This window comes from Prionailurus bengalensis, chromosome C1, assembly GCF_016509475.1.
Source record: "Prionailurus bengalensis isolate Pbe53 chromosome C1, Fcat_Pben_1.1_paternal_pri, whole genome shotgun sequence".
Lineage (NCBI taxonomy): Eukaryota > Metazoa > Chordata > Mammalia > Carnivora > Felidae > Prionailurus > Prionailurus bengalensis.
The window spans coordinates 95790579-95805108 of NC_057345.1; the positions used below are offsets into that span (position 1 = coordinate 95790579).

Genomic DNA, 14530 nt, shown 5'->3' on the forward strand with positions numbered 1-14530 from the left:
GGCTGGTCTCAAAATAGGGCTGTTGACAAATGCAATCCAGTGCTTGTGGACATCCATGACTAAAGCATGGGAGCAGGCAAGATCTGTGATCCAGGTCGTCAAGAGGTTGCTCGCGTTGAGGGAGGGTGGAGGAGGGAAGATGAGACAAGACCCTTACACACACTTCTGAGATTCTGTGGCTTTTCTTTGGCGAGATAGAATGCCTCTCTGTTCAAATTACCCGTATTTTCTAATGTATAGCAGGAGAATTGGTATTAAAACAAACATTCCTAATCACATTAGGGTTTGTGGCACATAGTTTGTTTAATCCAGATTGGATACATCAGGTACAGCAGTGGCACATGACTCAATACTGTAAATGATAATACGTTTTAACATATGCACTACAGTTTCAAAAGAAGACGACAGGAAACTCAAGAGTTGTTTTTTTTTTCATACAAAGTTTTCACATGTTTTATCTTCCTGCAGTTTTGTACAGTATTTCTTTGCCATTGTGATGTTGGTAAGCAAAGCCCATTTATTATATGAAAATAGAAAAGAACACACTTGATGTTTTTCACGATAACATTAATGGGGAGGTGACCTCTAAGGAAAACATTACATTGGAATGTCTGATTATCAAAAATATACCATCCCTCCCACCTCCCAGGTTTGTAAAATAGTCTATTGGTCCAAGGAGCCCCCCAGGATTTGGGTCAGTGCCCTACACTGGTTTAGAGTGACATCATCCAGTGTAGTTAAGTAACCTGCTAAGATAAATGTCATTCCCACACTTGATGAGAAAAACATAGAACATTCTGAATAGAAAACAAGACTCAAAAGGAACCCCTTTAAAGCTATTTCTTTTTCTGATAGCCACTTTCTCTTCATGATCCTGTTTGGGCTCCAAGGGTCATGGATCATAAAAATGGTTTTCCTTCATCCAGTCAGTTTAAAGCTTTGCAAATGAGACTTCATAAGGAAATCAGAAAGGGAAAATAAAAGTCTTCCAGGTTCTTGTTATGGTTACCATGCCAACTAGTTTAGAAGGGAAACTACTATTGCCTTAGGTTAACAGCATTGGGATCTTTCTGCCTTGTAGCTACCTGATAATTGAAGTGAGGGAGCCTGGACCACTGGACTTCGTTGATAATCTTAGAATCTAGATTTAGCTCAATTACAACCACTACCTCTGCAAAGTTAAAAAGTCAAGGAAAAAAATCTACATACGCGTTTCAATGTACACTTCTGCCTATATTCTGGCCAATAAGTGACACGATCCTGAACTGCAGGAATGGTAATTTGAAAACTAGGTAAAAGTCCTTAGCACATTCACAAGGTGACTCTTGTTAACCATGGATCAGCATTAACTGTCCACTTTAATTTCTGTTCAAATTCTTTGTTCCCCTTAGTTTTACTTTTCTACTTGCTGGCCTTAAACTCCCATGTGATTGTAGACTATGTCCAACTGTCACTGAGAATATCTGGTCTTTCAGTCGGAAGTTAGTCCTGAACTTGACACGTTCTAAGAATGGGGGATGAAGGCGAAATCGTACAGAGTTTGCTTCTGGAGTTCCCGGTTCCCGGTGCTCCTGAATGGAATGCTTCCTCCCCCTAATCACCACCCTTGAAATCCAAGTATTAAAAATATAAGCAAGCCCCAGAGTAATGCAACATGATGTGGAAGAAAAATCTCAGGGCGAGAAGTCTAAGCCCTGGATCACAATCACGGTTCTGCCACTCACTTGCCATGCTGTGTCACTCAGTTTCTCTCCACCTGTTTTCCCTCTCTGTGAATCAAGGACTTAGTCACTTGACCTACTACCATCAGAGATAGTAGTAAGGATCAAAAGGACCCCAGAAGGGATGCTTTGAAATGTTTTAGCCCTCTCTTCATTAAGAAGAAGTAGCATTCGACGGAAGGAAAACTGTTCACTTGTTCACCTTTTGTTTGTTTGTTTGTTTGTGTTTGTTTTGGACAAAATTGATAGTCCATAGCTGGTTCCACCCAGAGAATGGTGGCTTCAAAAGATGGTTTGTATTAGCACAGTCAGATGGTTTCCAAGGGCTGTGTCCAAGTGGTATTGACATTTACATAAGACTATGTCTCTAATTACAGCATGTATTCTTTGATGGGTCTTCTCCGAAGCATCACTGCTCCTAGAGGCAGCGAATGTAGTGGAAAAAGCATTAGACTAATAGCCAAGGGCCTTGTGTTCTGGTCCCAGCTAGTACATTAATGATTGCATGACCTTGAGCAAGTCACTTAATTTCTCTGGGCCTCAGCTTTCTATGCTGGAAAATCAATTAGATATTCTTAATGCCTTTTAGTTCTAATACATTCTTAATATGTTTTCTAAGTTTCCATTCATTTGAACATAGCCTATTACTATCATTATTATTTTTAACCCTCTCTGATGCTTAGTGGGACTGAATGGGGCAAGGTGTTTCGGGAATCTTCTATTATGCTGAAGTGGTTCAAGAAACTCAGGAATCATAGCCCCAGAAAGCCATTGCCTCCAGAAAACCCTGATATCCCGGTTCTTCGGTCACTGGCCAATGAGTTAGTCATTGAACCGATCCAGCACACTTAGGCCTTTTTGTTTACTCACAAAAGTCTTCTAACAGTGTAGTCTTGCTGTTCTCTCTTGTGTAGAGGAGTCCTTTTCCTGGGTTGACATCTCTTGGACCATTGGTGAGCTGGGTCTCTTCTCCCTGGCTGCAGCTACGTTGGGGGATGGAGATGAAGGGGACAGTCTGAAGTCTCTTAGGAACTGGCTTAATGTGAGATTTATAAATGAAATTGAAGGAATACAAAATAGTTAATTAGGGTCAAAAAATGAGAAATTATGTGGGACATGATTTTAAAAATTTGTTCATTAATTTTTGTGGGAAGCACTAACACGCTCAGTCATAATGATCAGTTATTATTCTAACCCTCTGATGACCGGTTCTTAAACACAGGCAGTTTGTATGTGTATGCAACCATGTTCCTATTTACCTCTTTATTCCTTACTCCACACTCAGTTTTTATTCTTTTTTAGTAGGCTCCACGCCCATCGTGGGGCTTGAACTCATGACCCTGAGATCAAAAGTTGTGTGCTCTACTGACTGAGGCAGCCAGGCACCCTGTGACTCAGTTTTTATGATGTAAACTTAGATACTTAGATATGCTTAATTTTGTTCCATTACCATTCTTTCAAAGGAAATAATCTGTTTCTAGTCCTTTGCCTGCCTTCTGCATGGAGTCCAGCCCAGTCTTTCCCCTTCCCTAATGGGATATGTGTATGAAGTGAACGGATTTAAGTACTGATTCTCAGGTGTGTTTAGGTTGTTGTTATTGTGTGTGTGTGTGTGTGTGTGTGTGTATTCCTGTGTACATATTCCTGTGTGTATATTCATCTGTAGTTTTCTGTCTTTTCTGTCTACTTAGACCACAGGCTCAGAAGGTCAAAACCACCCCATTCTCATATTAGGGGGAAATCTTGGAGGCTGGACCGAGAGAAAGGACTCAGTCAGTGGTCAGTGAGGATAGTATAATGAGATAAAGGTCGAAGGCTCCCTCTCCTCTGCCCTTTTGCACACCTTCTGGTTAGGAGCCATCTCAGAACCCACTGGCCTTCCCCTTCCACAGGCTCAACAGAGCTGGGGACATAAGGAAGCCCACTGAAGGTGTTCTTAGGTTCCTGACTAGTGCAACTTGTCTAGATGGCTGTGGCAGGCAGAGAGGCTCTTGGCCTACAATTGAACTGTTAACCACTAAACTGTAGAATGGATGAGGAGCTCCTGAATCTCGGAGGCCAAGCCAGAGAGACTGCAACTGGGGAGGGCGGGAAGGGGCCTGTCTCTCATCCTGAGGCCCACCTGCTCTGCTCTAAGCAGTGAAAATGGTGGGAGGCTTCCAGAAATGCTTTTCCCAGTCCCACCAGGGTGCAAACCACTTGAACAGGTTCTCCAGAAGTTAACAGTCACTCCCTCACTTGCACGGAGGTGATCAGGCTTCGCCCCCATTTCAGTTACCTTCAGGGACATCAGGCCTGAAGACTCTTCAGAAGTCATTTTTCAGACCACGTAAGACTCATCTAGAATCTCTCACTTGCTTTTGCACTTTGGAGCATCCTTCACTGAAGCACACAGGCTCAATCTCCCGCAGCCTCCGGATGGGAGTTGCCTTAATTGTAAGGTAAGTCAGAACCTTGCCCTTTCTGCATGAAACTGTTAATGGGGCCTCTTGGCAGAGTTCTGATGAGCTTTATGGTGGGTCCTGTAAGAAGGGTACGTAACAAGGTGCCCCCAGGGCCGACTACAGCTGTGAGCCCTGGGCTCTTCTCTCTTCACTGGCATACACCAGATTTGACCACGCCTCTCAGGTATTGGCTATTTCCTGTGTCAAGATCCCAGCGTGAAATTTCTGGTCAGTCCCTTTTTTCCCCAAACACCAGTGGTTCCAACCACAAGGGAGTGGACTTCCCTCATCCCTAAACTCTCCCTTTTTGGCTTTATTCTTTTCTCTTCCACAGCTGCATTCACACAGATATAACTTGCAGGCACGAGTCTGCAGGTGCTTGGCAGTAGGAGAAGGCTTTACTAACACGTCTCAGGATCACCGGGGTCCATGTAGAGACAGATGGCTGGACACAGAGAAGAACAGCCAGGGGGTGAAGCAGAGAGGGACAGAGACAGAGGACATACAGAGGGTAAGTGTTGCTGTGTGGTCAGTTGGCAGCTCTGTGCAGGTCAGCTGGGCAGTGGGGGCCCAGGCTCAGTTGACCTCACCCACCTGGGGGAATGGAGAGAGAACTCAGCAATAACGGACTTCTTAGCCTAAAAGCTTCTGCTATAAAAGAAGAAAAAAAAAACCCTCACAAAATGCATTGTTTTGGTTCAAAGGTATTGGGTCCATGGAGAAAAATATGTCACAAAAATCCGTTGGTGTTTTGTTTTCCACCTTTTCCCATGAATAAATATTATCCATTAAGAGCCTTGAAAAAGGTGCTTAAATACACAGTGTTATATTTTCTTCCTGTTTTGCATGTGACAACTCGGCCTCTGTGCTGCTCTTGGTCTTGTATTTTCCTCACTGGGGGCTCCAGAAACAACTGTTATTTGGTCTGAGGCTCCCCCCCTTCCAGGCCCCGTCCTGGCACACAGCCTCTATACCACCCTCCCACCCCCGTCACCCCATCCCCCATCTCCCCCCACCCCACTTCCTCTGGCCCCAGATGCAGGACCACAGGGCCACAGCCACGGCCACGTCCATCCGTGCTAGCAGCAGTGAACCTCGGGTGCCCCTTTGCTGCCTCCTTTTCCTTCCAGGCACAAGTTTCAGTGCTAGGGGTGCAACAGGGCAGGCAGAGATAGCGAGGACGGGGAGGGAGTGGTCCCACTGGCCACTCACCAACATGCCAGCCCCTTCCACTCCCACTCCCCGCGCCGGCCCTCTGTCCAGTGGGTTTACAAGGCGGAGACCTTGACGACATTGCTGGCTATGGAAGGAATGTTCGTGTTGGGGCCGGGGCTGGCAGGGGGCGGCCGGCTCTCCCCCTCTGGGGTTAGCGCTGGTGGGGTGGGGATGCTGATGATGGCTGTGGTGATCTGGGATGTTTTGCAGTTCGGTCTCAGTCCGTCGTCTGCTTTCAAGTTAAGGCTGGAGCGACTGGGGTAAAAAAAAAAAAGAAGAAGAAGAAGAAAATGAAGAGTGAGTTGGTGATGGTTCCTCTTGCTGGTGTCCCAAAGCGTCCTTGACTCTGACATGTCTAGCTCATGGTAACTAGGAGGAAGCTCCAGTGTCCCTCTGTCTCCGTTTTTGGTAGTTAGCCTGTCCCTACCCGTTCTAATGATCATTTCTAACAATTGCAAAGTCACGTATGCTGGCCTTTGGAATTCAGGGGATACGTTAGACTGTACCCCCTCCCACGACTGTTTACCTATCATTTGTGGCATTTTTTGCTTTCCCTGAATTCCTTGCCACTCACTGGAGATAGTGGGAAGTGGCCTAAAGTGTAAGCAGAGAAAGGAGGAAAAAGGTCAGTCTGTGGTTCAACAGCAGCCTGAGATGAGCCATGTCTAACACAACTGTGACACTTGTTTCCTTGAGAAAACAGTCCATTCTTTGCACTGGGGTACATCCCCCTCCTCCCCTCCCTCCCCCCCCACCATGGCCAGTTACTGTTTCTGGTATCTTCCAGTATCTAACCCCACATTGGGCCTAAACCTGCTATGGTATCCTCCCAAGCATCTGAAGAGCCTTTGGGTTAACCTGCAAGGATGATGCATTAGATAAGGGGGAGGGAGGGCTGGGGGGTCTCCTAACGCGGAGACTGTTTCCTTCTGTGACTGGCGCGACTCAAGCCTTGGGGACTGGCAGGGATGGAAGCCACCCACCTGGTAGTGAGCGAGGGCTGCTCGCTGCCCTGGATGTGGATCGTGCTGAGCTCTTGCATGCTGCGCAGGCGAGTGGCCGGCAGGTTGGAATTGGGCAGGTGTGTGGTTTTCTTACTGCGGCGGGAGCAGCAGGTGGTGGTGAGGCCCGGGTGGCTGGACAGCGAGGGACTTCTCGTGGACGGGTAGTTCTGCATCGAGCTCTCCATGCAGTTCTGCTCAAACATCTGCTCATCTATAAACTCGTGGTTCTGTGGGAAGCAGGAGGAGAAGTAGGAAGAGGAGACGGGAAGGAGGGGGATGAGCCCCCCATGCCCCGTGGGGCCGCCTGTCTCTGTCTGGGCCTTGAGAGGAAGGCTCCCAGCTGCGCGGAGCACCGGAGCACCGATAAGCATCCCAGAGGGGCGATGTCCCATAGGCACCAAATGAAGAAAGAAAAAGATTCCTATTGGCAGCCCTGGCCACGAGACCGAAGGGCGGGGCCTGCATGTTAAATCCTGCTGTGACAATAACTCCACCTGCAGCTCTGAGCTGTAGGGATACAAAGGGCCTGAAGGGGTGTAGTGGTGTCCTTAGAGCTAGAAGCAGACTTTCCTTGCTTGGCAGGGCTTGCACACGACCTCCTGGAAGTGGCAGACAAGGAGTCACTGGCCTTGGGTAGCCAGTATGCTAGGCAGTCTTTAACGCTAGGTTGGATCTAATGGGTGAGATCCGTATGGATCTCGGGTTGGTGTGAGACATCAGCTTTTAAAGGCCCTGGATTATTCACGGAATTGAGAGGGCTTTATTTACTCTTGGAGGCCCATGGGGCCAAAATGTCAGGGTTATGATTTCTTTTAACTACGGTGCTTCCCCCTGCCCCCCCCCACCTGATTACGGGATACGGACCCCTAATATATCCGGAGGCACAGGATTCCCTAAGTCGTTAATGTAAGCATGGGAAGGGATGCTAACAACAGCCTTCCGGTGCTGAACCCAGGATAACTTAAAAAACGGCTGTTTCGCCAAGGTGACTAAAACTCTATGGCATGAACGGTCTGGCCGAGGCCGCCAGTGTGAGGAGAAAGTCTGGGGAGAGGGAGCATGAGAACAGCGTGCAGAGAGAGACCAGCCCCGGCAGCCAGTACCAGGAGTCCCTGTGGGGCCGGAAAGTGGCACACGGATGCCCAGGGGATAGCAACATGGGTGCCACGTTCCGCCACCCCCTCCGCGCCCTCAGGGAGGTCCAAAGAGGGAATCAGAAAGGCAGTCGGGTTGTCGGGCACAAAAAAAGCCTGAGCTGGTACTGGGTATGGCAGTAGAGGTAGGAATAAGCCCCAGAAGAACCAACGGCACATGCAGAGAACCAGACCGGGGGGTGAAGGGAGGAAAATCCACAGACTCAGAAGAATCAGAGAGAAAAACACATCAATTGAATTTTTAAAAAGTTATACCTTGATGGTGGAGGTTCGTACAGATAACAGGGGATCATCCACAAGATAGGACAACCCCTACAGGACAACATGCCAACAGAAGATAAAAACACCATTGATTGTACATTCCAGCATTCCCAAGCTCAGTACCGACATTCAGTCCCTCCATCCCAACATTCCCCGCCCCCCCACCCCGAAATCCAGCATTCCGTCTCTTTCACCCCAGCCCCCCACCCCCACAGTCCGACATTCATTCCCTCAAATCCAGCATTCCACCCCTTCAATGCCAGCATTCCGTCCCTCCGGCCCCAAAGCCTCATTTCTTCAATGCCAACATTCCAGCCCTTCAAACCCAAATCTTTTTACCCACATCCTTTCAGTTGACACATTCCACCCAGCACATGCAATTCGGAAAGGGCAGTTGGATCCGGGCCTATCCCGTTGGCAAGCTCCGAGTCTTTGAGAGAAATTCTAGATGCACCTGTACAGTTCTTGACCGTCAGACATAGCTGATAAATCCGAGAAACTAGGGTTTTCAGAGTACTTTCCCATTTTGGAAGCCCTCTTTGGGTTCAACTGCCATCCATAGTGTCCACATTTGGCTCATACTTAGAGGTATGTAACATCTATTCCCCCTGCATCTAGAGGCCAGGATATGGAACATTCGGAAGTAGAAAGTTCCTTCCTTAGCGTGCTGAGCCCTGATCATGGGCTCTCTGGGGAGGGAGGGCCTAGAAAGGAACAGGGAAGGGTTTCACCGTGTCTCTCTTTGGTTGTCCACCCTGACTTCTCCTCTTCCCTGCTATTCCTAACACTTGTTACCAAGGGTCCAGGCTTGGCCCCACTGCCCTTCCTTTCAGTCTGTTTTTGAGGCACAAGCATCATGCCACATTCCAGCTACGGCATCCTAAACCACGGCTCTATTTTAACAATAAGCCCTGTGGAGTCTGAACTCCCTGGGAGCCACAGGGTGATGAAGAAGCGGTGGTACTGATAACATCCTTGGCCACAGAAATGTAGGCACCGCCTCCTTCATTCACTGTCTTCTGTCCTAAGAGCTATGTAGGGAGCAAAGGAAGGACTCACAAATTGCAGCAACCTAGCCCGAGGGATAGGACAAAAACTGACGCCCTTCTCCATTCTTCTGTAACAATCTAGGATAAATTCGGCCTTAGTTTTGAAGAGTGATGGCCTCCGGAACTGAGAAACGGAGAGGCGGAGCCCTTAGCTCTCAGTGATCACAAAGTGGGCTATGGGGACTATGTAGGGGTCTGCAGAAAGGCTGGGGGTGGGGGGACTGACCTTCTGCACTGCTGCAGGACAGAGCTGGCCTCCTACCCGGGTGACTGTGCCCCACTCACTGGGGTTTTCCCCCTGAGGGTTAACAGAGAACCCATTGCTACTTTTTGGATCTGAAGGCGACTCCGACTTCTGAAGCCTGGGCCCAGGGCGAGGCCATGCGCCTAGAGTTCTCTGTGAGTTCTGGCCCTCAGAAAAGAGTCGGGGGTCGGGGTGAGAAGAAGCGCATTGGGCTGGGACTCACAGTGGTTTTCTCCAGGCAGTGCAGCAGGTGGTGGTGCTGGCTCTCGATGAGTGAAGTGGTCTTGCCCACGTGCTCCTCCTCTGGGGTGCCCTAGGAAGAAAAAAAAGAGGCTAAGGATGAAGCTGGTGACTCTTCCCGTCTCCATCTCTTCACTTCTCCACAGGAGGTGGGAGAGCACCAAAAAATCGGGATGGACCAAATTTCAGGGTCACCATAGAACATGCTAGCTTTCGGGCTGGTGGCCCTTGGTCTACAGCTGGGTTAGGGGTAGTGGTGATAATCCTATGGGAGAGGTCTGTGGGCGGGGCTGCTCCCTGGAAACATGTCTTCCTTAGGGTTCATGTTGGGGCTTTGGGGTGGCAGTGCCCCTGGGAAGAGAAAGCAAGCCCACCTCCCCAGCCCGGGTCCCGCCGGCGCCTACCATCAGCTCCAGTGCCTCATTGAGGAGTCCGTTGCGCTTGCTGTGCAGGTAGGCATTGGAGCTGCCCGTTTTGGCCACGCGGATCCTGGCCAGGCGAGCCTTCTGCAATCGGCAGAGAAAAAAGAGTGAGCGAGACTGAGAAATGAGACAACAAGCCTGGGAGGAAAAGCCAGAGGCAGCGGGCTGCCCCTGCACGGCTGCGATCCCAGATGAGGTCTGATGAAGGGGAGGAAGCGGCTTCTTCCCAGCCGCACGGATCTCTATTTATAGATCCTGGGACCGGGTCTGAGACTCTGTGTACCCACTTAGTGCAGCTTGGTCCTGGTCAGAGTTCCTGGGGGTTTCCACTCGTCTCTCTGGTGGAGAGCCCTGATGGAATCCCGGCAGGAGAAATACCACTCATCAAAGTCCTCCCTCCTTCCAAAAGCTTTATGATCTTTATCTACTCAGTATCACATTAGAGTATGTCTCATCTCTAACCAGACTGCCAGTGGTATAAAGGAGCATACGTTACAGCTCTCCCGATTGTCCCCTAGGGTCCAGTGCGGTTCCCCGCATCCAGCAGGTGCCCACGGATCAGTTAATTATGAGGAAAGCAAGGAGTGTGCATATGTGCCCTTCACCACTTCTTAACATCTTCCCTTCTTTCTATTTTTTCCCTTAGCACTTATTACTAAGGTAGTAATTGGTTTCTATGTTTATTTTGCAACTGTCCCCCAGAATGTAAACTCCTTGAGGACAGGAGTTCTTGTTTTGTTCACTGATATGTACCCAATGCCTAAGAATTTTTAAATTAATAAGTGTACTTAAAGTTGCATTTCGGTTTTGGGGAGTGGATTCATGCATGGATGTGCCAATACATGTATATTTTTGTCACGCGTGTCTGTGGGAATGAGAGCAGGTGCATGTGACATGGGGGTCGGTGTGTGTATGACGGGGGGGGGGGGTGGAACACATTTTCATATGCCACTCTGGCTTTAACTAGGACAACTAGGGCCGGTATCTCAATGCAAGTGCATCTGTCTTGCTTGCAGAGGCCCGGGAGGCTGGACACACTGAACATGCTGCTGCTCTTTTCCTTCCTAATGACCATAATCAGTGTCACCATGACTGCAGCACAACCACAGAGGGAGGCTGAAAGGGAAGAGTCTTTGGGAGAAGAGGGAGAAAGGAACGGTAGAGGGCTTCCTGCTGGTTTAAGAAAATGCAGCGAGAGTCCGGGTTCCTGGAGATCCAGGGCTGGCTCCAGGTCCTTGCCTCTGGGAACAGAGCCCACGGACTCACAGACCCATCCTGGGGCAGAGGGATCCCTCCTCCTGCCTCTGCGGAAGTTCCCTGTAACTTCGGCATGGACACTGGGCAGGACCAGCGTCCTTGGAAAATCGTGGCAATTTCCATTTCTCGTCACTCTCTCCCCAGCACGGGGGAGTGTCCCTTCCAAGTGTCCTGCTTGGCTGGTTCACGTGCTCAAAAGATGCTAGGGAGTCAGATCCAGGCTGTCAATAGAAGCACAAAGGACACACTGTATCTCTTGTTTCCTGTGGCCTACGTGTCCCTGTGGGGACAGCTCAACTCCCTTTCCTGGCTTCTAAATGTGGGCACGAGACCAGGACCTGGGCCCGGAAGATCTACCTGGGAATCTGAGGAAGAGGGCTTCTCTGGATGGAGAGAATGGAAAGGGGAATCCAGCCAAGAAAGGATGGTGAGTAAGCCCTGTCAGTCCTCTTCTTCTGAGCAAAGAACTTTCATCCCAGCTCCAGGTCTCCTCCCTGGGGAGCCCGCGCCAGCCCTCCCCTCGGCCAAGATGTCTACGTTCAAGCATGTTGCCCGCCATTTGAGGATGCGGCTGTTATTGCCTTGGGTGAGGACTGGGTATTGAGAGCTGCATATGGAAATCCGCTTGTGTCAAGCTCATTATTGCCTTCTATAATTTGATTGCACCACTTAGAGCCAGACCTTTCCCGTATCCGGGGTCTGTCTTCATTACTTTCTAGAGATGAAAGATTCTCCTGTTCTCCTTTGTGGCACTTCTTTTAATCTTATCTTACCCTGGGCTCTATTAGAGCAACAGATTGTCATATCAAATGCACAATGCTGTTTAATCATTTCCCACACAGGATAAAGAGGTTTGCAATGTATTTGCAGAACCATACCCAGCACATGAAATTTGGTGAGGATTTCTCATTTGACTTTGAGCTCCTGAGAGCCCGAGTCTGGCCTATGGGTATTTTTATCTTCAGCGTCTAACACAGAGCTGTGAGCTGAGCAGGAGCTCAAGCAAGGCTGGTGAAGACCCAGGAAGGAAGAAGATCCCTCACAGCTGGTCAGAAATCCATCAGTAAGGCCCTTGTGGTGGGCTCATCCTTGTGCGGACTGGTCAGCTTCTCTCTCCTCCCCTGGTCATGAGCACAACGTGAGAGGTTAAAAGAGAATGTGGGCATCACCTAGGCTACATTAAAGACAAGAAAATTGAGGGTACGAGGGGAAGTAACTTCTCCAGGGCCAGGCGGTGGGGCTGGAGGGTCTTCCAACCTTCAGGTCAAATGCTGCCTCCATAACATCCCCCTCCTCCTTCCCTCAATTTCAACTCCTGCCAGCAAGTTTCTAAACCAGATTAGCAAAGCCCAGGAAGTTGTAATTTCAACAGGGATGGAGATTCCAGGGTTGAAGGAGAGGTCTGGAAGGAAGATGCTGTCCCTCTGGGTATGGTTCCAGATGCATCTGTGCTCAAGAATCTGTCAGGCCCCAGGAAGCACTTCCTAGCTGGCTGGCAGATGCTACTGGGCCATGGGTATGGACATCTCTTGCCCTGGGAGAGGCAGAAGAAGGAAAAAGAGGGAGGCACGGAAAAGCCACACGAAAACACGGCCAACTGTACTCCCAAGCACTCATCCCAGAGAAATTAAAGCTTACGTCCACACAAAAACCTGTTCATGAACATTCACAGTACTTTATAATAGCCAAAAACGTGGTTCTTATAATCCCGTGGCGTGGGATACATCCATGCCATGGGATACTGCCCAGCAAGAAAAAGGAATGGACTATTGACACACACAACTTGGATGAGTCTCCAGGAATTACGTGAGGTGAAAAGAAAGCCGATCTCCCAACGGTTACCAATCTCCCAAATGGTCACCTCCATTTATGTAACGTTTTTGAAAGGAAAACATGTAGATGGAGGACAGATAAATGGTTGCCAGGGGTTAGGGACAGGGTAGAAGTAGGCTGGGAGGAGTCCTTATGGGTCGGAGCCGTTCAGCACCTTGACCGAGGTGACGGGTGCATGAACCTGCATGGGTGATGAAACTGTATCAGACTTCACACACACACACACACACACACACTTACATACTCACAATGAGTACAAGTAAAACTGGGGCAGTCTGAATAGGATTGGTGGATTGTATCAACATCCATACCCTGATTGTGATAATCTTATAACTACATGTGAATCTATAATTATCTCAATAAAAATCTCCACTGAAAAAACCCTCCCACTCCACGTGCTCCCCTCTCTCTGTCCGCTGCTAGACCTCCTTACTTGGTCTCCAATTCACGTGGCTTCGAGAACCTAGTCTCTGAAGCGAATGGTCACGGAGCCATTTTAGTAACAATCTCAAGCAAACCAGTTGTGACAGGAAAGGATGATAACTTTTTAAGCATTTCCTTTACACCTGAGGCAGGTGGACTGGAGCTAACCCTCAGGGCTGTCTAGCTCCTGAGTATGTGGTCTGGGCTGAGAATTCTCAGCTTCCGTGACCTCCTGCCTGTCCCATCTCTCCACCGTCACTACATCCTCTGTACCTGCCTTCCTTGCCTCATGGTGACAGACTTAGTGCTGGAAGCAGGCCGTATTCTTGTATTCTTTTTTTTTTTTTTTTTTTTTTTTTTGCCTCTCAGAAGAAGCCCAAGGTGAAAGAGACAGTTGAGCAACCTTGAGGGGAGACAGTATCCAGGCAAGGTGAAAACACTGTAAATATTTACTCTGATTTCAGAGGGAGAGAGAAGAGGGTGGGGAAGGAGGCAGAAGGGAGGGAGGATCATCTTTAGCAGCCAGAGGGAGGGAGAGGCCAAGGCTGATTCCTTCTGTATGGGGTGGGCTTTTTAAAGTTCCACGGGAAAGGACCACTGTTCTGTTCTTGGCAGGGGCAGAATGGCAGGGGATGTGATGCTCTGAGGGACAGAGGGCACAGAGGGCACAGAGGGCAAGGGAGCCACAGGAGCGGCCTAAAGCCCAGTCTGAGTGAACACAGCAGGAGGCTAGTGTGTGAGCTGGGGATTCCTTGGACCCTCACCCACTAGACCAAACACTTGTTTCAGCCTAGCTCCTGGGTGGGTGGGGGGGTTTGCTATAGGACCCCCGGCTCTTCAAGGCCTCAGGCTCCTTGGTTTGGAAGGCAGATCCTAGTTTTCCTGTAGCCCTTTCTTTAGGACAGCATAATGAATTTAGATATTGTTCACATTTGCCAGCTGACTTGAACAGGGAACAAGATAAGACTTCTATTTCTGGGATGGCTTACAGGGGGTAGGGGTGGGAAAGCTTGGACCCTGGGCAAAAAGGTAGGAAATGGGTGCTGGAGAGGATGGAGAGGACAGCACAGAGCCAGAAGATGAACCTAAGGCAGGCTGGCAACATTACAGACCCAGGTCAAGATAAGTCAAAAGGCACCTCAGCACAGGCGGAGGGGGTGACCACAAGGGCACACACAAGGGGATCTGTTAGAAGTGGGAGCCAACTGGATTCATGATATAGTTGCATAATATATATTATTAAGTATTTTTATACGTAAATTA

The 14530-nt window shown here is 49.1% G+C and overlaps 1 protein-coding gene across 2 annotated transcripts in view; it reads right to left on the reverse strand.

Moving 5' to 3' along the window:
* Positions 1-5180: 5180 nt before the first annotated feature.
* Positions 5181-14530, reverse strand: part of KCND3 (potassium voltage-gated channel subfamily D member 3) — a 208936-nt gene continuing 199586 nt past the window's right edge. Inside the window, exons 4-8 of one of the 2 annotated variants that reach the window (XM_043575849.1) lie at positions 9737-9838; positions 9316-9405; positions 7794-7850; positions 6364-6611; positions 5181-5635 (exon numbers count right to left, since the gene is read on the reverse strand). In XM_043575849.1, coding sequence (XP_043431784.1) covers positions 5434-5635; positions 6364-6611; positions 7794-7850; positions 9316-9405; positions 9737-9838 — 699 coding nt within the window. In that variant the 3' untranslated portion in view covers positions 5181-5433. The remainder of the gene's footprint in view (positions 5636-6363; positions 6612-7793; positions 7851-9315; positions 9406-9736; positions 9839-14530) is intronic. The other variant, XM_043575850.1, reaches the window with a different exon arrangement.